We start from the raw sequence: 26443 nt of genomic DNA, 5'->3' as shown, positions 1-26443 counted from the left end.
AATCACTCCTGGCCCCAGATTCAGTTGATGACTTGCAATGCACTGGTCATATTACCAACAACAGTTTGGAGCCTATCAGGCCATGGTCTGTCCTGTAGATCTTATTGTTGGATGATGAAGTAGTTGATAAGATGCCATTGTTTGGATCTTGGGTGAATCCATGATGTTATCTTTATGTCAGGTAAGTGGAGAAAGGTATCTATGGTCGCTAGTTTGACGCATTCATTGATTAGCAGAGATCCATTGCTATTCTCTTTCCGAGTCCCATGCTGTCCAAGGGTGTGTTGGTCAGGTTACTCATTACTGCCATCCCTTGCTTTGAGGTCTAGCAAGGTCCTGCCTCTTGAAGCCAGGGCAATGAACTTTGAGAGAAGACGTTTCAAAGGTTTACTGCACTATAGAGAGGGGCAGAGGACCCCAAAGTTATCATTCACCTGAGGAAACAAGCCTTGGACTTTGTGGGGATCTCGATGAAAAGCTAGTCAGCCATTGCTGGAACAGGATGACTGGTGGGGAAACTCACTACCTTGAACGAAGACGGTAACTTGTTAAATTAGATCTTTGCTATTTGAAAGCGTATCTTTTACTTTTGGTCGTTTGTAACCCTTTATCCCTTATCCTTGGATTCACTGAAAATCTCTCTCTCTTTAATTAAATAAACTTGTTTTACTTTTTTTATCTAAACCAACGTAGGGTTGCAATTGCGTTGAAGCGTTTGTTAACTCCAGGCAAGATAACCCGCTGTTGTTTCTCTTTCTATAAAGGAGATGCGAACATCCTATCTTTTCTGTGAATGTACAGTGTGGCAGAGGTGGGTTAAGATTTATTGGGGCCCTGGACATAAAGATTTCCCCTCCTCCATCTCCTGCCATGGGGCCCCACCCCCCTGCTCCTTCCCTTCCTCCTAAGACCCCACCTCCTGGCCTGGCCAGAAGCTGGACCAGTCAGATGTTCCCAATCAGTTGTGATCTGGGATCCCAGACTGAGCAGCTGCTGCCCCCCGAGCCAGGTCTGTGCCATGGAGAAACCTTCATCCAAGCCTCCTCTGTGCCTAGGCCAGGTGGGGACTCTCTCCGGCGGCTGGAACCAGTCCCTTCAGGAAGCCTGGGGCTCTGCTGACACCATCTCCTAAGCCAGAGCCTGCAGATGATGGAGAGACTTGGGGGAAAAGGGCTGTGGTGTGCTTGCTCAGGTCAGGGATTTTGAGGGAGCTCCTGGTGGGTTTGACCGAGAGGGAAAGGGGCAGGAAATACGCAGGGGGAGGGAGGGGAACAGGATGTGTCAAACCTGCAGGGAATGTGCGCAGTATAGGGCTTGTTTGTCAGAACTGGCCCATTGAATAGGGGTAAAAATTCTCCTGGAACAGATAACAAGCTCCTTGGCCAGGATTGACTAGACCAGACTCCCAGCGCTGGAGCCTGAACCTACTCCCCCTACTCCCCAGAGGCTGCTCTGGAATATGAAGGGGGCACCCAGCAATGAGGCCCAAGGGAAAGGCCAGGTCCCTTCAATCCCAGCTGCTGGGAATGGGGAGGGGGTTGGGATTCCTGTCCCTGGACCTTGCTCCAAGGCTTGAGTCCATCTCCTGTACTAGCCTCTGGCTAGTAGGTGTGTGATAACTGGGAATGCCCCTGCCCTTCTCCATGGGCTGGGAGGGACAAGGAGCTCCCACCTTCTTCCCATCTTGAAGCCTCCTGGCTGCTCTGAGCAGGGTAGGGGTGGGATTTTGCTACTCTGTCCCGCTCCCTCCCCCAGAGCTTCCATTTTATTGGCCCGCCTTCCTAGTGACTACTGGAATTGTGGCTGGAGCAGCAGGTGTTGAGTGGGGAAAACTGATGTTTCAGATGCCGGTGACCTTCGAGGAGGTGGCTGGGTATTTTACTGAGGGGCAGGGGGCTCTGCTGGACCCCGCTCAGAGAGCCCTCCACAGGGACATCATGCAGGAGAACTATGAGATGGTGACCTCGCTGGATAAGGGATTCCCGTGCCCTCAGTTACTGTGGGGTCTGTGATGAGCCCACTTCAGCTTATACTCAGGTTCATATGTAGTTTTAGGTTTACCTTGCAGGGGAATGAGCCCTACTGTCTCAGATCCAATGTGAGACTTCATCAAGCGCCTTCGTCCTTTTGTGGATGTGGGGACGGCCCCTTAGGCAGGAATTCAGCTCAGAGATTAGAATAATATCCGCCTATTTATCTTAAAAACAAAACCGGTAGATATAAGGACATGTCTATAGGTGGGTCATGGAGATTGCGGCTGGGATTTCTGATTCTTAAATGTACAAGACAGAGGAGGAAGCAGTCCAGGGAAGGAGCAGTGAGCGTTGGGAAAGTAAAAGCCCAGAGCGGTTGGGCTGAGGGTCCCTGGATTGGAATCTGGTGTAGAGGGTGGGCCCGGGTTCCCCTACCTGCCCTGGGGGGTGGCCCAAACCAGGTTGTGGGGAGCGGCCCACCTGGGATAGTTTGACTCACAGGGCTTGCAGTACCCCAGAAGAGGGGAGATCTTTAATGTGACTTGGCCGGAGGGCTAAGCTACGAAGAGGAAAGCGCTACAGGTCCAGGAACACAAGAGGCAGCGGACCGAGTGAGGGGAACGACAGACTGAGTAGCCGTGGGAAGGGGCGGCCGACCAGGTGGCAGAGTGAATTCCCCAGATGAGCCACAAGGAGGCACCTCTTCCCCGAGACCCCGCCCCCTGCTCCCCCGCTGACCTGAGACCAGAAAAACTCTGTGCCCCCACTACGTCTCCAGAGCTGCAGTAGGGAGTGAGAGCTCCTTCAGCCCTGGGGACGTGGTGGGGGGAGATTTTTCAGGAGCCCCTAAATCCGCCACTGTCCCCCTGCCTGGCAGCGTGAGGTTTAGAGAAGCATAGTCTCCCCTGATCTCCATTACATGCCAGTTATGCCTTTTGGCCACACGCTAGACTGGTGTGGGTTAAGTCTCTGGAGTCTGGATGGAGCCCAGCCAGTGCCCGCTTTTGGGGTCCCCATCTGTCTGGCACCCCCTGCCTGAGAACTGGCACCCGCTATCCAGCTGCTTAGCCCCTGGGCTCTGTGCCGATGCTTCTCCCTCCCTCTCACCCACTCATCCCCATTGCTTAAACACACCTTCACCAGAACTCCACCCGAAGTCGTGAACCTTCTCCTTTACCTGCTCAGCTCTCTCAGGAGAGAGACGGCAGTTATGAAGCACCCGGCACATACAGATGCTTTGCACAGACTCCAGCCCCGTCGTTCGTTTACTTAACAGCTACGGCACAAGAGAGCAGAGATCCTGTAGAACACAACAAACAACAGGACCGCAATGCTCCGTACAAGCCCATCCTTTCCCTTGGGGACCATCTGCATTCAGGAAGGAAGACTGGCTCCCCTGCCGCCTCCGGGCTTAACTGTATGCTGAGTTGCTTCTCTCTCATGGGGTCTTCTCTTTCCTTGGCTGGTCCACGGTCTTCCTATCTCTGGCCCATCCCTTCTTGTTCCCTCATTTATGCGTCCATGATCCATTAGTGACGGGTAAGAGAATACACTGCAGAACCCGTAGTCATATGGAAAAATTACTTGAAGGAAGCCCTGTGCTGTTCTGCGTAAGAAACTAGCACTCATACCCAATCAGGAACCCATCTAGAAGGAGCTCTAATATACCCCCAGCTGTGAGACAAAATAGGATTAAAGAAGATGCAATTCTCTGCTTCCCTAGAATTTGCAGGCAGTTTCTAGGGTTGAGCAGAAAGTCCATGAGCTCTCCTGGATATTCACAGTCCATAAGGTGAAACGTCTCACTCAGCTTCTAGGACAAGTTCCTTAGGTACTGCAGGAATTTGAGTAGGAGAGGAACGTGGCACAGATATTTCCCCTAGTCCAGGAAATAGAATGATGAAGAACTCTTGTTCAGAGACGCACTGTATGTCTGTAGAAACAATTCAAGGGAACGTCGACACTGCAGTGAAAGACCCCTGACATAGTCAGGCCTGGCTCAGCTGGCGAGGCCGCACAGGGCTCAGGTTGTGGGACTATAAAATTGCAGTGCAGATGTTCGGGCTGGGGATGGAGCCCCATGGGGGAGGGTCTCAGATCTCAGGCTCCAGCCCAAGACCAAGTAGCCACACAATTAATTTTAGCCCTGCAGCCCAGGCTGAGTGAGCTAACCCAGGCTCACACTCAATGGTGCAGGGTTTTTTAAATTCATTGTAGACGTAACCCAAGCCATGTCCCCAGCTAGTGTGAATTGGCCATAGCTCCATTGGAACCCGTGGGGCTAGATCCCCAGCTAGTGGGAATCAGAGGGGAGGATCTGGCTCATGGGACTTGCAACACACATATTGCAGGCAGTCCCCAGCTGGGAGCGGGGATGTGAAAATTCACTCCTGACACAGCCCCGCAAGGGGCAGGGATGAATCAACCAGGCTGAGCTGATCATTCACACTCAAATGCCCAGCCAGCTGCTCAGAGCAGAGCCAGCAGGATCAGGTCACCCAGTGGTTTCCCCAGGAACTGAAATTTGTGGGGGGTGTTCAAATTTATGGGGGAATATCAGTGCCGATAAGGGTTGAAACCATGAGGGTGATGGTGGGCAGTATGGCACCATAGTAAAAACCGAAAAATGTTTCATGACCATTTTATTAGATTTAACTCATTTTAAAATTATCACACAAATTAAAAAGTTGGCTACTCAAGCCTTCTATGAAGCATGACATCTACATCCTTCTTGGTTTCTTGTTATAATTTTGCACAACTCTGTTAATGAACTTCTCGAATGCAACGTGTTCATCTTCGGTGACTTCTTGTGTGTCCGGTACGTCCAGTCCTTCAACTGATATGCTCATTAGTTCATTCACATGATCAGGCAGAAGGCGACTTTTCAGAACACAAAATTCTATTCAAATGATGAAAAAGAACGCTCAACTGTAGCTGTTGTGACTGGGAGTAGCAAGGGATGAATTCCTACTTCTTTCATCTCAGGAAACATAGCACAAAGATTGGGTTGAGCCACTAGCGATGATTAAAAAAAGAAGTTGAAGTCAAATCTTCATTCATTCCTCGTATGATATTCCACTCTGTGTTCAAATTCTCTATTCTGTCCTGATCACATGGCAGCCCCATTGCTGGTAGTGCCTCACTCCACTCAACTGTCGGCGTTTTATAGGACAGGCATCTGTAAAAGCTACGTAGAGGTTGAGTAGAATCTAGAAGTCGCTGTTGTAGATTTTTAAGAATCAGGTCTGTGTTCTTCTCCAGTTGTCTTAAACACTTCTTGTCCTCTTCACTTAAGGATTCAATATAAATGCCTTCTTTAGTCAACTTCTGGACTGAAGTCTTTGCTTCTTCCAGTACTTTTTCAATGGATAGCTCTCTGATTGATCCATATATAGCTTCTATTGCTGGACAAAGATCTACTACTGTTGTAGAAGATGCCTGGATCGCATTGTTTAATGACCCAAGTGGTTTCAACAGTAGACTTACAAGAGAGAGAAGGGCGATAGTCTTCTCTGAACGTAGTAGCAAAAGTAATCCACCAGCCTCACTACTTAGATCCATCCCATCTTGGTAGATACTTTCCAAAGCCAGTAATAATGGCTGCAGTAATTTTAAGACAACAGCCAAGGATGGCTCATGAGAAAGCCAGTTCTCAGGTTGGGCTAATTTGAACTTCAGTCCCAGTGTATCTTCTATATTTTCCAAGATATTCAGTATTTTTGGACTCTTGCTGAAAAAAAGAATATAATGAAGACATTAAATTTATAGCTTTTTTAATGTCTTTTGAATATTCTGCAGCTTGTACTAGTGCTAGTTGGAGTAGATGACCTCTGCAGTGGGTATAGGAGAGATTAGGGTTACACTTTTCTCTGAGCAAAGCTTGTACTCCACCATGTCTTCCAGAGAAGTTTGCAGCTCCATCAAATGCACAAACAGCCATCTGTTTGGGGTCTAACTGACAAGCATTTAACTCTTCTACAATATGGGTTGTCACAGATGCAGCCGATGTGTCTTCTATAACTTGAACATCTAGAAATGCATCTACTGGCCTATCCCTGACATCAAGATAACGTACACAATGACTTAATACTTGATGCCCATTGGCATCGGAGCATTCATCAGCCATGTATGCAAATTTTTTGAATGTGGTGAGAGAGTTCTTCACTTTTTCCACTGTTGAGTCTTTCACTGTTGCACCACATGCTTCTAGCCAGTCAGTTGAGTTTCTTGCAGAAAGATGGTGAACATTTGCTGGTCTTTTCAGAACTAATTTTCAACTTCAGGATGAACAAATGACAATGCACTTAACATTGGCCTCCAGTTTGTAGTGTGTGGTATCTCTTGCTTAAATAGAAAGTATGATGCCACAGCCATGTTTCTTTGCATGAACTGTGTTGTGTCTCCAGCATTCTTAACAGCCTCATTAAGTACTTCTAAAATTGGCTTTGAAAGTGGGCTTATAAGGCTTTCTGCATATCGATGCAGTCCAGAGGCCTGGTGTTTTGCTGCCTTTTCACGTAGTTTGTCAGCATTGGCTTTGCTGATCGAACTGACAAACCAAGCTCCTCCACTTTTACCAATTATAGCGTTGGGAAGCTTGCCTTCTTCGTAAGCTTTTTTGCAAGAGGTGCACCAATAGCCATCTTTTATAACATGAATAAATGGGAATACTTTGACCGACAAACTTCAGGAACTGCCTTTAGGTTTTGGAGACACTGTTTCTTCAGTAGGTAGCTGAATTTGTGCTTCGGGCTGGTTGGAGGTAGATACACCTCTTGAACCTTCAGACGACATGTTGATATATACTTGGTTCTTGATGTGTTCTTCACCTTCGTTAGTTTTTGAGGCCTTTGAGTGGAAAAATTGTTGTATTGTTTTTTATCTTTTCATTTTCACTTTGACCTGCAATATATAAAAGAGATTTGAATAAAGTAAATGTTTTGTTAGGATAAGGCAAATTTAACATAAGGATAATGCAAAATACACCAAAACACATAACAGGTCTAGATTTCTAAAAAAATATATATCTTTTTTTTAAATGTATTTAATTTAAATTGACTATTGAAAAGTAAGCCATCATGGGATAAGAGGGAAGTCCTCTGATGGATCAGTAACTGATTAAAAGTTGAGAAACAAAGGGTAGGAATAAATTATCAGTTTTCAGAATGGGGAGAGAGAGAAATAGTGGTATCCCTGAGGGGTCAGTACTGGGACCATTACTGTTCAACATATTCATAAATGATCTGGAAAAATGGGTAAACAGTGAGGTGGCAAAATTTGCAGATGATACAAAACTATTCAAGACAGTTAAGTCCAAAGCACACTGCAAAGTGTTACAAAGGGATCTCACAAAACTGGGTGACTGGGCAACAAAATGGCAGAATGTTGAGAAATGCAAAGTAATGCACATTGGAAAACAATCTCAACTATACACACAAAACGATGGGGTCTAAACGAGCTATGACCACTCAACAAAGAGATGTTGGAGTCATTATGGATGGCTCCCTGAAAATATCCACTCAGTGTGCCACGGCAGTCAACAAAGTAAACAGAATGTTGAGAATCATTAAGAAAGGGATAGATAATAAGACAGAAGATATATCGCCTCTATATAAATCCATGGTATGTGCACACCTTGAACACTGTGCACATCTGGTCACCCCATCCCAAAAAAGATATATTGGAATTGGAAGAGATACAGAGATAAGCAACTAAAATGATTAGGGGTATGAAACAGGAGGAGAGATTTAAATGCCTGGGAACTTTCCGCTTAGAAAAGAGACTACTAAGAGGGGATATGATAGACATCTATAAAATCTTGACTGGTGTGAAGAGAGGGAATAAGGAAATGTTATTTAATCCTTCACATAACACAAGAACTAGGGGTCACCTAATGAAATTAATAGGCAGCAGGTTTAAAACAAAAAAACAAAAGGAAGAACTTCTTCACTCAACATAAAGTCAACCCGTGGAACTCTTTGCCAGGGGATGCTGTGAAGACCAAAACTATAACAGGATTAAAAAAAGAACTAGATAAATTCCTGGAGAACAGGTCCATCAGTGACTATTAGCCAGGATGGGGAGGGATGCAACCCCATGCTCAGAGTGTCCTTAGCCTGTTTGCCTGTTGGGAATGGGCAACAGAGGATGGATCATTTGATGATTTCCTGATCTGTTCATTCCCTCTGAAGCACCTAGCCTTGACCACTGTCGGAAGACAGGACACTGGGCTATATGGACCATTGGTCTGACCCAGTATGACAATTCTTATGTAAAAATTAATTATAATAATAAAAATCTTTAGTACAGAAACTCCCCAACATAATGACCTCTCAAGATAGCAATGATGTGAGATAACAACCTTGGCAAATAATGCATTTTAAAAAACTTGGCTTACTAGGAAACATATTTATGTAAGTTTCCATTCCCAGTCACAAAACTAGCATTCTGGAGCAAAGTCACTAAAATATAGTCCAACAAACAAATGTTTATTTAATGTGTCCCTCACTTTTCCCTCCACCGCACCCCACTCAGCGGTGTTATCCTTGGTCAGTGGAGACTCAGAGTTCAGAGGTGCTTTCATGTGAGTTCACCTCCCAGGTGGGGGGCGAGAAGGCACCTTGCTTGTTCCTCCAGCTGCTCACTGTTCGTTCTGGCCACTGTTGTTCGTTGTGCCACTGTTCACTCCACTGCTTTGTTGCCAATGGCCCTGCGCTGTCACCTTCCACTGCCGCCTGCCATGGTGACCTATGTGAGTTGGTCTCTTGAGGTTCCACCCAGCTCTCAGTGATTTCAGCTGAGCTCTCAGTGGGGGAACCTTGCTGCTAGTACAGACTGGGCAGTCTCTTCCATAGAAATATTGTCCCACAGCAGGTCTAAGCACTTAGACCTGATTATCAGTGATTTCAGCTGCAGTGGTCATTTAACAGAACAAAAGTCTATCTATGAAGCCTAATCAGCTCTGTCTTTAAACAGTGGAGAGGGGCAGGTCAAATAGTACTTGTGAATCAGACAGACCATCAAGCAAAACACCTGTCCACACCCTCTGTATGGATGCCCTCAATCAGCACAGGCTAAGTACAGTTCTACTGCCCTTTACTCATACAATAAGAACAACATTTCATCCCCTATTCCCCCCACATTCAAGTGGTTTGTACCCCAAACCCAGCCAAAATCTATCACTCGGGCAACACAGCTCTGTTTGCTGGATACCTAGGTAGATTAGGTGTGAATGTATCTGGTCCTGAAGCCTTTCCCCACAGCCCCTAGCTCATCACTAGCTGTCAGGGAGAGCTCATTTAGACTTTGCTTACAAATCATCATTTGAAATTATTAGGTTGGCCAACATCACCGACATGAATGCACTGACATTGTCATAAAAAATAGCTGTATAAGGAAGCTAGTCTATGTTCATACTTTTCAAATCTATTATACTTTTTCAGATACATGTATTTTATCATATACTGTATTGTACAATGCTTTAAAAGTGTATATTAATGTTTCATTTTCAGTTCAGATTTCCAAACAGTCACTAAATTGGCATGTAACTAGTTCACAAAACTGGGTGGGGGGAGATTCAGGGATGGTGTAGGCAGGGCCAGCTCTAGGTTTTTTGCCACTCCAAGCAAAAAAAAAATTGATTGCCCCCTACCCCAATCCTGGGCTCTCACCCCCCCCCACCAGTGCCCTCCCACACCCACTGCTGCCGAAGCCCTTGGCTCTTCCCACCACCAGCGCATTAGTTCTTTTATCCTCATGAGTTGGGAAGTAATAGGATTACGGTGGGAGTTTTTAACATAGTTACATTACACATACATTGTTCTACTGGTGGTTCTTGCCACAAAAGCTCCTTTAATCCAATGGCACTGAAGTGAGGTCAAGACTCATCGGCGCAGCGCCTCCTGCTGGACATCTAGGGAATTAGCTCTCCAGGGTACAGAGCACCTCCTACTACCCAGTGTCTCATCTGCCGCTGGCACCTGTGTCCCTGCCGGACGCCAGTGCCCTTTACCTTGGGGTGCTGCCCCCACAGTAACCCCTTATTCTGGGTTTCCCCTCCCAGGGGAACCCCTAACCCTCTAAACCCACCTTGTCTCAGTGGCTACTGCCAGTCATCATCTAGCCCCTGCTCACTGGGGCAGACTGCAGTGTAATGGCCACTCATCATTGGCAAGGTGTTAGGACCTGCTGCCATTGTAGCTGATTCCTACAGACAGCAGTCTCACATGTGGGTGGTGTGAGAAACTGCTGCCTGTGGGAATTACAGCAGCTTCATCACATTGCAGTGTTAAAGGTAAGCACATCCCTGCAGTTTGCAATTTCATACACGTGTGTGCGTGTGAAACTGCTACCTGTAGGACCGTGCAACCCACAGCAGCAAAAGGTCCAACCTTGCTAAAAAAATTATTTCAAGCAGTCTCAGGTGTAAAACCAACTGGATAGCTTTAAGTGTAACAAGCCTACAAGCAGTACGTGTCGTCTAGCTTGCCTTTAGTAAGGCTTTTGGTATGGTCTTCCATGACCTCCTCATAAACAAACTATGGAAATGAAACCTAGATGGACATAACGATAAATATGATGGACATAACAAGTGGGATTCTCCAGGGATCAGGTCTGGATATGTTTCTATTCAAAATCTTAATGACTGAGATAATGGCATAGAAATATGATAACAGTTTTCTAGCACGTACAAATAAAGTAGCATCTTTTTCCAGAAGCTGTTTCTTGCAATCTATACGTGTCACTAACTGCTACAGATCTCTCTACCGTAGCAATTTCACATATATTATCGTGCAAGAAACAGTTTCATGTAGGTAGGCATTTGCTACATCGGGTAGCAGTTTAATACAATAGCGGCTTCTAACAATCTATAGGGATCGGAAAACGCTGCAGGCAGCACATTCCTGCAAGGGGCAATATCCTTCACTACACCTACTCTAGGCTTTTGCCGCCTGAAGCAAAAAACAACACAAAACACACAAAAAATGGCTGGAACGCCCCTGAAAATGTGCCGCCCCAAGCCGGTGCTTGATTTGCGGGTGCCTAGAGCCGGCTCTGGGTGTAGGGAAATCAGTGGGGTCACCCCCACTGCCTGCAGCCAGAGTGAAACCCGGAGGCACCGTTCCCTCGTGCGGGGAGTGCAATGAAGGTCCCTCTTACCTTCCCTCCAGGGTGTGCTGTGCCTGAGAGCAGGGGCTGATCAGTGGAGGGCGTCTCCCGCTCGGGGCTGGGATCTCAGCTCTGGTGGGGGGGGATCTGGCTTCCCTATACCGAGATGCTGGTCAGGCTGGCGGCGCTGCCCTGGGAGAGGCTCCTGGGGAGCAGCGGGAAGGGCCCTGCTGGAGATTCCCCTCTCCCGGCTGCAGCCAGGGCTCCGGGCTCCCAGCACCAGCGGCCAGGGCTCGGGGATCTTGTAGGGAACCGGGACTCCACCAGCAACCACGCGTTACTGTAGCGAATTCACTTCCGTCCCGAGCTCCCGTCTGGGTCCTAGCGCTAGACCCGTTCCCTGCAACCCCTGCCCCTGGGGCAGCCCGGCCCAGCACCCGGGGGGTGTCTGACAATCACACACGTGGAAGGGACCTCGACTGAGCATCCTCCGTCCCTAGCAGCCCAGCCGCGAATTACGCGGGGCCCGGTCTGGGTGACTGTCAGACCCTGCCCCGGCCCGGCTCTGTTTACCTTCCCGGGTCAGATCCTCCATTGTGCGCCGGGAGCCCGGGCTGAGCCGCTGCCGCTCCCCGGCGGGGTCCGTGCGGGGCGAGCCCGGCACTAACCCCCTGCCCTCCCCGGGCTCTGCCCGCCCCAGCCCCGAGCCGCAGCCTGCAGGTGAGGGGGGGCCCGGGGGAAGGGCCGGGGCCGGGCAGGAAAGTGATTCTGCACGAGCGGCCCCAGATCTCGCCGCCCCGGGCAGCTGCTCCCTGGCTGGGAAGAGCCTGGCGGAGGGACCGGAGCTGCGGCCCCAGCAGCGAGTCGCCGGCCAGGTTCTGCCTAGGATCTGCTCCGGGGCTAGTGGGGGGTTCAGGCTGGAGGGGGGTCACGGACGGACCCCAAGGGGGAGAGCGGCTGGGGGGGGGGCATGGGCAGGCCCAGGGGGTTCCCTGTTGTGTCCCTGGGGCTGGGTTGTCAGGGAGGGGAGGGGTGAGAAATGAGATTGAAATGGGGGTGGTTTATTGTTGATCTGCAAATATAACCCCGCTACAAACCTCTGAGCCCCTCCCTCCCCTAAGATAGGCCCCTTCGGGCCCCAGCGATGGGTGAATCTCCCCGGCCCCCGAACTGCTGCTGGGCCCTGTTTGCTCCATCAGCGACACCTGCAGGATCCTGGTCTGCTGAACAGCCCAGAGTGTGACCCGCTCACAGACTGTATCCTAATACACATGTGCCAGGCAGCCTGAATAACCTGCTACCGGTGTAGTGTGTGTGTGTGTGTCGGGGGGGGGGGGGGGGGTTAGTGAGATCAGTCTGCTCCAATTTCATTTCCCTTCTGTATAAATAGGCTTGGACAAATTATATTTTTTGTAGGGTGAATGTCACTTTCACCCTACACACACAAACAGATGAACAAGTATTTCCATGGATAATAATCAAAATGAACAGAGAGGCAAAGTAAGAGAAATAATGCTTGAGAACTTAGATTCATAGACTCTAGGACTGGAAGGGACCTCGAGAGGTCATCAAGTCCAGTCCCCTGCCCTCATGGCAGGACCAAATACTGTCTAGACCATCCCACATAGACATTTATCTAACCTACTCTTAAATATCTCCAGAGGTGGAGATTCCACAGCCTCCCTAGGCAATTTATTCCAGTGTTTAATGACCCTGACAGTTAGGAAGTTTTCCCTAATGTCCAGCCTAAACCTCCCTTTCTGCAGTTTAAGCCCATTGTGTCTCCTATCCTTAGAGGCTAAGAGGAACAAGTTTTCTCCCTCCTCCTCATGACACTCTTTTAGATACCTGAAAACTGCTATCATGTCCTGTCTCAGTCTTCTCTTTTCCAAACTAAACAAACCCAATTCTTTCAGCCTTCCTTCATAGGTCATGTTCTCAAACTTCTTAAAGTTTGATTTAAGGATAGTTACTTGGTATGTTTTGACATGTGATGCTGACAATGTGTGTTTTAATGGCTATAAAGTTTTAACTTTTTAATCCCAATATCAACAGTCATGCAGGGCCGCCCAGAGGATTGAAGGGGCCTGGGGCAAAGCAATTTTAGGGACCCCTTCCATAAAAAAAATTTTGCAATATGAGAATATAGTATTCTATAGTGGGGGACCCTGTGGGGCCCAGGGCCTGGGGCAAATTGCCCCACTTGCCCCCACCTCTGGGCAGCCCTGCAGTCATGAAATAATTATTGTCTGACTCACCCGGTAATTTCCTGCTACTGTGAAAATTTAAATCAATAAAAACAAAATGGAAACCCTTAAAAATAGACATTGATATTATCCATTGACATAGTTAAAAAAAATTCTGCCAGGCCTATATATAAATATAGCAATAGAATCATCACTAGTCTAGTCCCTTTACTCTCCATTAATAAAATACCGCTCTATAACCTTTCAGATTTTTTCCCCTTTTTTCCACTTGCCAGATTTTAATATGAAATCCTCTCAAATGTTGTTCAATTTCTCTATTTATAGATTCATGTATGATCTGAGAATTTATTTCTCTAAATACCCACTACTAAGAAAAATTAATTGACTTCTCCTTTCTAATTAACTTACATGTGAATCATTTCCATATTTTCTCTCTTAGTTATCAAAAGGAATAGAAAATCTCCTCAAAATCCACAGATGTTTGCATTCTAATTTTTGAATTATATAGGGGAGGAGAAATATTGCCCTGAGACATTGATTTGATTACAAGAAGAAATGATCAGGTGCTCTAAAGACCTCTTGAATTCTAACAGAGAAAAGTGTAAGGAGAAAGAATGGCTGAAAGTGAAAGCCAGAGAAATAAATACAAACGGAAAATTAGGGCAATTAACTACTGAAAAAACTAACAAGGGAAGTGGTGGATTTTGCATCTCTTAAATTCAGCACTGGATGCCTTGGTACATGTGTTTTAGTCAAGTGACTGGGCTCAATGCAGGAGTAACTGGATGAATTGCACTGGCTTCTATCATTCAGGAGGTCAGACTAGGTTTTCTAAATTCAATGGTCTCTTCCACTTCTGGCCTTAAAAATCCATAACACCACATGGGGATTGGGTGGGTGGGAGATTAAACTCCACGATGATAAACTTTCCCCCTGATGTCAGCGAATCAAGTTGTTTCCTCCATATTTAATGAGCCTCCCTCTGCTAAGGGGCCAGTGTCTCTCAGATACTGATGGGAAAATTGCCGCGGGCTGGATGTACAAAGGGATTTAGGCATTACAAGATCAGCATAGCAGCCCCTAATGTTCAGATATCCTGCCTCTGAGTGGAATCTGCAGCCCTGAGTTAGTCTCCCTGTGTTATACCTGGGCAGAGCTGAAAATTGGATCCACAAAACACAGCATGCTGAGTGGGGAGCTGCCTGAGCTAGCCAATAGGAAATGCTGAGGAGAGGGGTGGGTCATACGCCCCTGCACCTCAAGGGACACAGGCAGCTATCTCTACTTGGTCACTCTCAGCTGTGAACCCTCTCCTGGAGTTTGGTGCAAAAGGCTTTGGGCTTTTCCAGGGTACGGCCCAGTCTCTCCCATTGAAGCTGTTCCACCACATAGAAATGGTTACATATGTGTTGCGTAAGAGGGAGTGAGACTGGCTCCAGCCCTGGGGCAGGGCACTCACCTGGGTTTTAGGAGACCAGGTTTCAGGCCCACTCCTCCCCTGTCTATTTAGATCTTTCCGTTTAGGCTGACCTGGCCTGTCTCCTTTGCGTGCCTTTTTCTAGCAACATTTATTGTTATCGGTGGTTGTAACTTTTATATGAATTTTCACTCTCTGTCTGAAAGTGGAGATCCCCACAGGGGTAGGGCTGCCCGATCCCAGTGACAACAACACGCCCTGCAGGGGGACGGGAAACCCGTTCAGAGAGGGGATTTTCAGGGAGCTGCTGGTGGGTTTGTGTTAGAAGGACTGGAGCAGGAAATACACAGGGCGAGGGAGTTGGTGACAGGATGGGACAAGCCTGCTGGGACATCTTCAGTTTGTGGCATAATGTTCAGAACAGGACCCTTTGGGGGCTGGAATAAAAATTCCCCCATTTCTGGAACGGGAAAGAAACCAACAGGGCTGGGAAAATTGACTGGACTTTCAGTGCTGGAGCCTGAACCCACTAGATAGAGGTTGCTCTGAAATACAAAGGGGGCACCCAGGGGTGAGGCCCCAGGGAGAGGCCCAGTCCCCTCACACCCAGCTGCTGGGAATGGGGAGGGGGTTGGGAGTCCTGTCCCTGGACCCTGCTAAGGGGGCTCCATCTCCTGTATCAGCCTCTGGCTAGCAGGTGTGTGATAAATGGGAAGGTCCCTGCCCTCCTCCACCGACTGGGAGGGACAAGGAGCTCTCTCTTTCTCCCCTCCTGAAGCCTCCGGGCTGCTCTGAGCAAGGTGCGGGTGGGATTCTATATCTCTGGTGCTTATTGTTTCAGATGCCGGTGACCTTCTAGGAGGTGGCTGTGTATTTCACCCAGGGACAGGGGGTTTTGCTGGACCCTGGTCCAAGAGCCCTCTACAGGGACGTCATGCAGGAAAACTATGAGATGGTGACCTCTCTGGGTAAGGGAGTTGTGTTGCCTTGGTTTTTGGAAGCCAGGCGGGGGGGAGGGTCTGTGATGTGGCCATTTTGATTCCTACTCAGGTTCTTCTCTGGTCACTTAGGTTACACCTACACAGCATCGGGGAGGTGGGATTCCCAGCTCAAGTAGATTTACATGCACGAGTTCTGCTAGAGCTAGCACCTAAAAATAGCCACGCTGCGGCTTGGGCTAGCCACCTGAGGACATGCCCAGAGGTGGAGCAGGGTTGAACTCAGGTGATTAGTCTGAGCCAAGGCTATGCTGCCGTGGCCACACTGCTATTATTTAACTCTTGTGCTTGTCCATCTACCAAGCTGGGGATTACACCTCCCAGCAGCTGTGCAGACAGACCCTTCAATTTCAGGGGAATGACCCCATAGTCCCCACAGCCCGTTTAAGACAGACTTTGATCTCCATTCCCTTAGCCATGGGATAGGAGACTCGGAAACACAAGGGAGGCCTAATTCATCTCTGTCCTGAATCCTTTGAGATGGCAGAAGCATCGTCTTGTCCTGTCTATATTCATTCATGTCTCTTCCCCTCCCTTCCTGGGACTAGCTCCATTTCTGAGGCAGATGTCACCCACCCACATGCTGACTGAGACCTGGCAGGAGCTCCCCGCCCCCAGACTTTATGATCCCCTGGGTGTTTGGAAAGGATCTAGAGGCAGAATCCAATTTCTGTGTTGTGGGTCCCTGGTGCTCTGTGTTGTCTGTTAGAACTAGGTTATTTCTTCCAAGCAGGGAGGCTTTATTATTTTTTAAAATTTATTTTTAAAACCTCTGTTTCTGGCTTCACCCTGTGGTGCCAGTACACTGTGAAACTACAGAGAGAGAGAGGACTTAAAAACAGAGGAGTTTCCATGCTTGGAAGATGAGGAGAAATATCCCAGTTTTAATGGATCACGGTGCACCTCTGACCAGGAAAATTTACAGAGGGGTTTAGTAAATGTTCCCTTTCTCAGTTTCCCAGAAGTTGTGTGTTTTTCCCCTCTTTGCTGTTCCCCTCTCATTACTTTCTCCCCAGCACGGGGGATGACTCCTGGTCTGGATTTGCTCTCTGTATTCCAGGGGGTGCTGGGATGGTGAAGGAGAAGGAGAATCCACAGCAGGAAGGTGGTGAGGACGTGGGTCTGCAGGGAACGGTATTGGGAAGATCCGAGGAGAATTTTTACCAGAATCATAAGCCAGGAAAAACCTGCGAAAACCAGCGCAGGTCGGAGAGGCTGCTGGGATACAGCCCAGGGATGGAAACATGTGAACCCATAAATCATGGTGGAGATTGCGAGGATCTCAAGGAAACCACAGCCCAGCAGAGAATCCCCACAGAAGAGAGAAAAAACACATGTACCGAGTGTGGGAAAAGCTTTATACGGAGATCACACCTTATTTCCCATCAGAGGATCCACACTGGAGAGAAACCCTACAAGTGCCTTGTCTGTGCGAAAGGTTTCAATCAGACCGCAAACCTTATTTCTCATCAGAGGATCCACACAGGGGAAAAACCCTATAAATGTCTTGATTGTGGGAAAGGTTTCAATCAGGGTTCGCATCTTATTAGGCATGAAAGAACCCACACTGGTGAGCAACCTTATAAATGTCTTGACTGTGGGAAAAGCTTCATTCAGAGCTCACATCTTATTAGGCATGAGAGAACCCACACAGGTGAGAAACCCTATAAATGCCTGGACTGTGGGAAAAGCTTTGTTCTGAGCTCAGATCTTATTTCACATCAGAGTAGCCACACGGGAGAAAAACCCTATAAATGCCTGCACTGTGGAGAAAGTTTTGATTGGAACATGCAGCTTGTTAGACATCAGAAGCACCACACGGGTGAGAAACCCTACAAATGTCTGGATTGCGGGAAAGCATTTAGTGACAGTTCTGCCCTTATTATTCATCAGAGAGTCCATACAGGAGAGAAACCTTATAAATGCCTCGACTGTGGGAGAAGATTCAATCGGAGCGCGCACCTTACTAGACACAAGAGAACCCACACTGGAGATAAACCCTATAAGTGTCCAGACTGTGGGAAAAGCTTCAATCAGAGTGCGTACCTCATTTCACATCAGAGAACCCACACAGGAGAGAAACCCTATAAATGCCTCGAGTGTGGGAAAAGATTCAGTTGGAGTTCCAATCTGATTTCACATCAAAGAACTCACACAGGAGAGAGGCCATATAAGTGCGTGGACTGTGGGAAAAGGTTTATTGACAACTCTGCCCGTATTAAACATCACAAAATTCATACAGGAGAGAAGCCCTATAAATGCCTCGACTGTGGGAAAAGTTTCAGTCGGAGATCAACCCATGTTCGACATCAGAGAATCCACATGGGAGAGAAACCTTGAATGTTGGAGATGCTTCAGCTGGGGTCAGCTTGTATCAGGCATCAGGAAATCCATACAGGGAACAGACCTCTTAAATATCTTTAACTTGGAAAATGTTTCAAGAGGAATTGACATTGGAGACTCCACACAGGAGAGAAATTTTATCAGTTCCAACACTAGGACTGGCTTTAGTTTTTTATTTTTTTAAAATCCAATTCCTCTGCAGGTGTCTTTGATTTCATTCATGCTAAGTCAGACTCATGAGGGCTGGAGATTTAAGTATCACAGACCTGGAGGAGAAATTCGAATGAATCCCCCACTCTGTGTGATTGGTCTGAGCTTAAATCCCAGTGTACACATACTGGTGAAGCAGCTTCTGGTATCTTTCCTACCAACCTCCGATTATTTGCAGACAGTAGTTTTGGTTTTCTCCTTTCATTAGGATGATGATAAAAGTTTTGTAACTAAGGTGACCGTCTAAGGAGGCTCCAAACAGGGTAGGTATAGAGAGTTCAGAGGAGAACATGGGTAAATCTGTTCTCCTGATTTTGAATAATCTGAAACAAGCTCCAGGATGTTGATTATTATGAAACTTAGAGTGTCTTGTAGTCCACGCTGTATTGTGGATTGTTCTCTGTTTGCTGAAGGCCATTTGGTCACCTAGTAGGATATTAGTTTTGTTTTGCAGGACATTGTGCAGGTTTATACGACAAATGACCGTTTGCTAAAGCACTGTCTTATTTTACTGGTACCATTTTATGACCCTTTGCATGAGATCTTAGTGTTGTTTGAACAATGATTATCATACGGCACCATCAGCACAAACACCGATGGAGCCAGTGTGAGAGTCGCAGGCCGAGAGGCAGAGACTGAAATGGGGAAGGAAGTTCCTGCTGGATCCCTGCAGTGATGGGAGATAGGTCAGGAGAGAGATAAAGGGCTGGGAAACTGCAGGGTTTTCTCTGGAGAGCCAGACAGCCGAGGCTGAGAATTGTTAACTTGCTGCACTGGAGCCGGAGAGAAACAGGAACTAGCCTGTGATCACTGGGTGAAACTGTCTGTGAATCCCAAAGGGCTACAAATGATGCTGCTTGTGGAGTTGCTGGGTCTACCAGTGATTCCTAGGTGAACGAGGCTGAGCAGAGATAGGAAGGAAATTAGGGAAGTCAACAGGCCTGGCCGGCCCTGAGGCCAGCTGACGTCCATCACTGCGACTGGAGGGCAATGGAGAGTCTGTGAACCAAGATGGTCACCACTACCCCCCTCCACAGCATCCTTTATTGGGGCGATGGAGGCTTTCTCTGTCACACTCACCACATGCACGCCAAGGACGTCCCTGGGGGATAAACCCCTCAGCCGGGATTGGAGATGCTGCACCATTCTCCGACTCCCATTAACCCGAGCTCCTTGGCTTTCCTGCTCTCACAATGTTTGCTTCTGTGACTGAATCCCAGCATCTCTAATGGAACCTCTGCATTTTTCTGCCCACTGTACAACGTTGCTCCGTTGCTGATGCCTGTGGGAGCCAGGAGCAGCACCGTCCTGAGCTGGGGCTGAAATGCCATGTGCTGAGCTGGGCTCTGGGTGTGAGGAGGAGATTTTAGCTTTTATTTCTGGCTTGGAAAGAATAAAGTGGAATTTAGTTTCTCAAACTCCCAGACTCCTTTGTCTTGAGTCATGAGGAAAAATGGCCTTTAATGGATTCAGAGGCTGTCTGGGAATCTTCTTTGAGCAGGGCCGCCCAGAGATGGGGGCAAGTGGGGCAATTTGCCCCAGGTCCCACAGGGGCCCCCACAAGAATATAGTATTTTATAGTATTACAACTTTTTTTTTATGGAAGGGGCCCCCGAAATTGCTTTGCCCCAGGCCCCCTGAATCCTCTGGGTGGCCCTGTCTTTGAGGCTTTATTTTCCCAACCCTGAGCACCACAGATGGCACATCCCGGCCAGGACCGGCTCTACCATTTTTGCCACCCCCAGGCAAAACAAAAAAAACAGCCACCCGGACTGTGCCACCCCAAGAACAGACAGAATGCCATCCCTTAGCATGTGCCACCCCAGGCATATGCTTCCTCCACTGGTTCCTGGAGCCGGCCCTGATCCCGGAGCAGCCATCTCTGCAGGCTCTTCGTGGCTAATAGCCATTGATGGACCTGTACTCCATTAACTGATCTAATTCCTTTTTGAACCCAGTTATAGTTTTGGCCTTCGCAGCAGCATCCCTGGGCAATGAGGCTAATAAAGAAAAAACCAATAGCATCATTATGAGGTTTACATACAATGACCCTGCATTTTAACTCTGTAGCTGTGCTTTTCCAAATGACAATGATCCCTCTCTTTCTTTGTGTCCAAATTTCCAACAGAGCTTTCTCAATGGTAGCCAATTGTGATGGGCAATGACAACGTGCTGCCCCCTGGATCGGGAGATGGAGAAAGGTGAAAGCTAGCAAGTTGTGACAGGCGTACTTCCATCCATCACAAATTGCTACTCCTGGACCAGAGGCTGGAGAAAGGTAGAATAGCAAATGTGACTGCATCACAATTTGCTACCTCAGGACCAAGGCTGGGGAAAGGCGACAGGTAGCGAGCTGTGCCACGTGAACTCCCACCTGTCACAATTTTCTACCCCTGGACCAGATGTGACAGGCACCCCCCCCACCTGTCACAGTTTGCTACATCTGGACATGGGGGGGAAGCACATTGTCACAGAGCAGCAGAAAAGAACATCCAGTAGATGTCAGTAACTGTGACTGGTAGCGAATTGTGATGGTAGCTGTTTGTAAAGTTACACTGTCCTCCATCTGAGCAACAGCGCCCTGGAGACAACAGCTAATAAGCCCCTTCCCCGCATACTCACTTTGCTCCACCCCATCAAGTAGGAGGGATGTGGGAGGGATATCTCAGTGGTTTGAGCATTGGCCTGCTAAACCTAGGGTTGTGAGTTCAGTCCTTGAGGGGGCCATTTAGGGATCTGGGTAAAAATCTGGGGATTGGGCCTGCTTTGAGCGGGGGGTTGGACTAGATACCTCCTGAGGTCCCTTCCAACCCTGAGATTCTATGAGTCTACGAAACCCAACAGGGACAGAGTCAGCAGTGCCTCCTCTCTGCCGTTTAACTGTAGAAACCTGCAGAGCAAGTCCCACCCACAGCCCATGACACTGAGATCTACGCCCCCTCACTCAGGTTAAACTGTCCCAGGCCCCTGAGCAGCTGGCTGGGGCTTTGAGTGGGAATGATCAGCTCAGCCTGGCTGATTCATCCTTGCCCCTTGCGGGGCTGTGTCAGGAGTGAATTTTCACATCCCCCTTCCCAGCTGGGGACTGCCTGCAATATGTGTGTGTGTTGCAAGTCCCATGGGCCAGATCCTCCCCTCTGATTCCCACCAGCTGGGGATCTGGCCCCACGGGTTCCAATGGAGCTATGGCCAATTCACACCAGCTGGGTATGTGGCTTGGGTTATGTCTACACTGAGATAAAAAAAAGCCCTGTGGCATTGAGTGTGAGCCTGGGTTATCTCGCTATGGGGCTAAAATGAACTGTGTAGACATTTGGTCTTGGGCTGGAGCCTGAGATCTGAGAGCCTCTCCTATGGGGCTCCAGCCCCAGCCTGAACGTCTACAACTGCAATTTTATAGCCCCACAACCTGAGCCCTGTGTGGCCCAGCCAGCTGAGCCAAGCCTGGCCATGTCAGGGGTCTTTCATTGCAGTGTGGACCCTATTGTTTGTACAAACATACAGTGCATCTCTGAGCAAGAATTTTAGGGTGACCAGATGTCCCGATTTTATAGGGACAGTCCCAGTATTTAGGGCTTTTTCTTATATATGCACCTATAACCCCCCACCGCCTGTCGAGATGTTTCACTTGCTATCTGGTCACCCTAAAGAGTTTGTCCTACCTGGTTTGGGGCAACTTCATTGTCAGCCAGGGCCACGCAAAGTGGAATAAAAACCAACCCAGAAAGGTAGATGGCCCCGCTGGCATAATGAGGCCTGGGGTCACTCACACAATATTACTTATAACTCTATTATGCTCCCTTTCTTCCCGCACCGCAGCGTCACTTGCTGGTGAAAGCCAGGCCAGAGCTCTTTTCACAAGGCAGGACACAGTTGAACTTCAGGGCTGTTGTATGTGTTACCTGAAATTGGGCCAGCTAGTAAGCTTAGGGAGGACTAATGACCCACCAGAATCTGGCAGAAAGCAGCACATTTATTATACTGATAGCTAAGCTTACAAGAAGGTGTGTGCGGGCGGGGGGGGGGGGGGGAAGGGTGTCGCACTCACACTCGCATACTCACGCTCCCAGGACAGGCACGGCACTGGAGATGTCAGGATCCTTCAAGGTAAGTATCCCACAGTGCAGCAATGGATGGTGCAATGAAGGTATGTTTTTCTGAGGCACGATGCAATGCAACATGGCAAACCACTGGCCAGGCAGTCTGGGTGAAGGGCCTTCATGAGAGGTACAAGCTTGTGAGCGCACTGCTGAGCACATGGCCCCTTCCCCTTTTAAGGACCTGCTCCTCGTGGCCTGCGTCTAGGGATGACTTGGTTGGTCACACTCCACCTCAGGCAGTGTCCATGCAGTGTCCATGCATTGGGGGTGTGATCGCAGCCTAATTATAGTCCCAGACACCTTGTCTACCTTGGAGCTGTTCTGATCTTCCAGCTATTTAAACAGCTTATCCCACAAGCATCCCAGGAGGGATGGGTGGGGGAAAGCCACATCACAGGTATTCAAAGAGGGACGGGGTGGGGGAGTTTAACAGATCTTTTGAGCATACAGGTTATACAGAGCATACAGATCACTGCTGCTCCTACAACAGTATGTATAAAAAACCCTGTTAAGTAGGTGGTAATATTGCCCAGTCGGCTTGGAAGAGAGTCCCCCAGGGTGCCCTGGGAAAAATAGACATCTCACGCACACAGAAATTATTATAAATAGGACAACCCATTGTAGACAGGATTTGGAATACTGTGAATATCCTTTAAAGAAAAGCTGTTGGGCAGCAAATCTACAGGTGTTCCATATACAGACGTCCCCATTTTGTTGCTATTACAGATGTTCAAATATAAGGTTCCCACATGATATCTACCTTCCTGACCTCGAACATGCACATCAAAACACCGTCCCCTTGGATGGTCTTGCAGAGATGATTTCTCAGTCATTGTAGTGTGGCCATTGTACGTGCTGTGTGTGTCTCATTGATTCACAGACTTTAAGGTCAGAAGGGACCCTCATGATCATCTAGTCTGACCTCCCACACATTGGCTCTCTGGACTCAAGTGCCCTGGACCCTTCACAGCTTGAGAAGAACGACAGTGTCTCAGCCCTTTCAAAATGCTTCTGAACCCCTTGATAATCTGGGGATCTCCACAGAAAGCAGCATTCCAGACCGTGGGTTAATAACAGACTGGTTCTCACTGGCTGGTCAAACTGTATCTAAAGTGGTACAGGTATTAGGTTCAGCCGATGAAGCATCTGTTCCCTGGATCTCTATAAGACTTTCACTCTAGAACAGGGGGTAGGCAAACTATGGTCTGGGGGCTGCATCCAGCCCTTCAGACATTTTAATCTGGCCCTCAAGCTCCTCTGGGGAACAGGGTCGGGGGCTTGCCCTGCTCTGTGCGTACTGTGGCTCCACGCGGCTCCCAGAAGCAGTGGCATGTCCCCCCTCTGGCTCTTACATATAGGACCAGTTAAGGGGCACGGCACGCTGCTCCCAGCCCAAGCACTGCCCCCGCAGCTCACATTGGCCGGGAACCATGGCCAATGGGAGCTGCAGGGACAGTGCCTTTGGACAGGGCAGCATGCAGAACTGCCTGGCTGCGCCTCTGCGTAAGAGCTGGAGTGGGGACATGCCGCTGCTTCTGGGAGCTACTTGAGATAAGCACTGCTTGGAGCCTGCAGCCTTGACCCCCTCCCACACCCCAACTCCCTGCCCCAGCCCTGATCCCCCTCCTGCTCTCCAAACCCCCAGCCTAGAGCACCCTCCTGAACCCCAAACCCTCATCCCTAGCTGGAACCCTCACCCACTCCTGCACCTGAACCCCCAATTTTGTGAGCATTCATGGCCCACCATACAATTTCCATACCCAGGTGAGGCCCTCAGGCCAAAATTTTTGCCCACCTCTGCTTTAGAACACTGTCTTCTCCCCATATGAAGTGGCTATTAATGTACTGGAAGCGAAGCTGGAATAGCACTCTGCACAGGCGCTGGGACTCCACCCCGCAGCAGGGCTGTTTCACCCCTTTATTTAAAACATTGCCTCGGCCTCCTGATTGATTCAGCTCTGGGATGGAGACTGGGGAGACCGGACTGACATGGGCGGCAGTGCATATAATAGGCTGGGGAAGGCTGTGCATCCCCAAACAGCCCCGAGCCACCCCTCCTCCCCATGCTTGCTGCTAGTTGGCCCTAGCCTAGGCAGGCTGCTCCTCTTCCGGGAAGCTTGCTAAGGCTGGGACTTGGGGTGGCTGGGGCTGCCCAGTGCCCTACAGCTGAGTGTGGGGGCATGGGCTTCGGCGGGGGAAAGGGGACGGGAGGGGAAGGGCCTCAGGCAGAAGGGGTGGGCCAGGACAGGGGCTAGCCTCCCCCAACCTGTGATTCACCCAGAACCCATGAGGAAAAGCAGTTCTGGTGCCTGTGTATTAAAAAGGATGTTGAATAGCCAGGCTCCCAGCACGCCTGTTCTCAGCTCCTCCTCCAGAGGGTTGGGCCTTCCCCAGATGCCAATCACATGCATGTCAGAGAGAGGGCTCGGACATGCACTGGAGGGGCAAGGACACCCAGATCTCAGCACATACATGGAAGGAGATTATGTGGGGCTGAGAAGTGCCCCACCTCTCTCTTCCCACTTCCCTCAACCCCATCCCACTGTCCTTAGCCCCCTAACCTCTGTCACTTCCCCTACCACTGTTCCCCATTCCCCTGCCCCCTCTGCAGCCCCAAACCCCTCTCTCCATTTCCTCCCACTCCTTTGCTCCCCAGTTCCCAATATTTAAAAAGTCACAGGATTATAGCAGCAAATCTCTGCAATGGCCAGTGATGGGACACTGGATGGGGAGGGCTCTGAGTCACTACAGAGAATTCTTTTCTGGTGTCAGGCTGGTGGGTCTTCCAACATGCTCCTGCAAATGTAGCGCTGTCAATATACCTCCATCGCTCCGGAGGGTGGATTTTTCACGCCCCTGAGCACCAGTTGTGCCGCTGTCAGTTTGTAGAGTGGACCTGAGCTTAGGAAGCACGGGCAGCTCCAGGCCCCAGCATGCCAAGTGCGTCCTTGGGGTGGCAAGCCGTGGAGGGCGCTCTGCCGGGGCCGCGAGGGCAGCAGGCAGGCTGCCTTCGGCGGCTTGCCTGCAGAGGGTCCACTGGTCCCGTGGCTTCGGCGGACCTCCCGCAGGCAAGTTGCCGAAGGCAGCCTGCCTAACGTGCTTGGGGTGGCAAAATGCCTAGAGCCGCCCATTAGAGAGGAAAAATCAAACGTGCAGATACAAAATGGAGAATACCTGGCAAGGTCTGGGCTACATGGCGACTTTGCTAGGTTGAACTACATTGATCAGGAGTTGGATTTTTCACAGCCTGCCCTGAGGGAGGTAGCTGGGTCGACCCAACTTTTGAGTGTAGACCAGGCCTGATTCTATTTCATCTCCATTCTTCCTGAGCAGCAGCTAGACTCTCTGCTGAGGCATAGGTCAGAATCCGGTCTCTTCTGCACTTTAGAAGGGGTTACACAGAGTTCAACTTCAGGGCGATTGTATGTGTGCAAACCCCTGACAAGCAGGTGTCCCTACAGCCCAGTAGCCAGGTGGCAGGATAGGGTAGGGTGACCAGATGTCCCGATTTTATAGGGACAGTCCCGATTTTTGGGTCTTTTTCTATTACCCTCCACCCCCTTCCTGATTTTTCACACTTGCTATCTGGTCACCCTAGGATAGGGACAGTGCAGGGAACCTGGAATTCACCCAGTAACAAAGCGTTACTGCAGGGAATGTAATTCACTCCCCTTCCCAGCTCCCTCTCTGGGTCTTACACAAGTCCATGGGGCAGCCTGGCCGAGCACTTGGGCGGGAGGGGGGGGGGGTCTTGCACAGAAGCCTGTCAGTTGGGGTGGAAAGGAGAAGCCCGCAGGATCCCTGGGAGGGGAAGAAGGGGGATTTCTATGGGGATCGGGGATTGTCCCCAAATCCGAAGGGGGTGCGGGGGTGGCGGGGTCCTGGCCCCCAAGGGAGTCTTTCTCAGTGACCCGGGCAGTGGGTGGGATTCGCTAGAGGGAAGAGAGGAGGGATTTCGGGCGCCCCCGGCTGAGCGAGGTGATGGGCGGGGGGAGCTGCTTCCGTAGCTGCTTCCCCCACAGGGCCCTGGTTCGTGCTGGGAGGGGGCGGGCTGCGCTCGCTCTGCCTCTGTTTATCTTCCCGGGTC

At 49.3% G+C, this 26443-nt stretch overlaps 3 protein-coding genes across 5 annotated transcripts in view; 2 read left to right on the top strand and 1 right to left on the bottom strand.

Moving 5' to 3' along the window:
• The window catches only part of LOC115640819 (zinc finger protein 501-like), a 45784-nt gene extending 26113 nt beyond the window's left edge, over nt 1-19671 (top strand). The window contains exons 1-2 of one of the 2 annotated variants that reach the window (XM_030543838.1): nt 11766-11801; nt 16764-19671. In XM_030543838.1, coding sequence (XP_030399698.1) covers nt 16775-18043 — 1269 coding nt within the window. In that variant the 5' untranslated portion in view covers nt 11766-11801; nt 16764-16774 and the 3' untranslated portion in view covers nt 18044-19671. Of the gene's footprint in view, nt 1-11765; nt 11802-16763 lie in introns of those variants that run through there. The other variant, XM_030543839.1, reaches the window with a different exon arrangement.
• The window catches only part of LOC115640774 (putative zinc finger protein 66), a 687485-nt gene that overhangs the window by 116629 nt on the left and 544413 nt on the right, over nt 1-26443 (bottom strand). The window lies entirely within an intron of this gene.
• Nucleotides 1-26443, top strand: part of LOC115640675 (zinc finger protein 850-like) — a 542158-nt gene that overhangs the window by 13141 nt on the left and 502574 nt on the right. The window lies entirely within an intron of this gene.

Source organism: Gopherus evgoodei, unplaced genomic scaffold, assembly GCF_007399415.2.
Source record: "Gopherus evgoodei ecotype Sinaloan lineage unplaced genomic scaffold, rGopEvg1_v1.p scaffold_32_arrow_ctg1, whole genome shotgun sequence".
NCBI lineage: Eukaryota > Metazoa > Chordata > Testudines > Testudinidae > Gopherus > Gopherus evgoodei.
The sequence above is the reverse complement of the archived record's forward strand: the minus strand, read 5'-3'. Positions and strand labels throughout refer to the sequence as shown.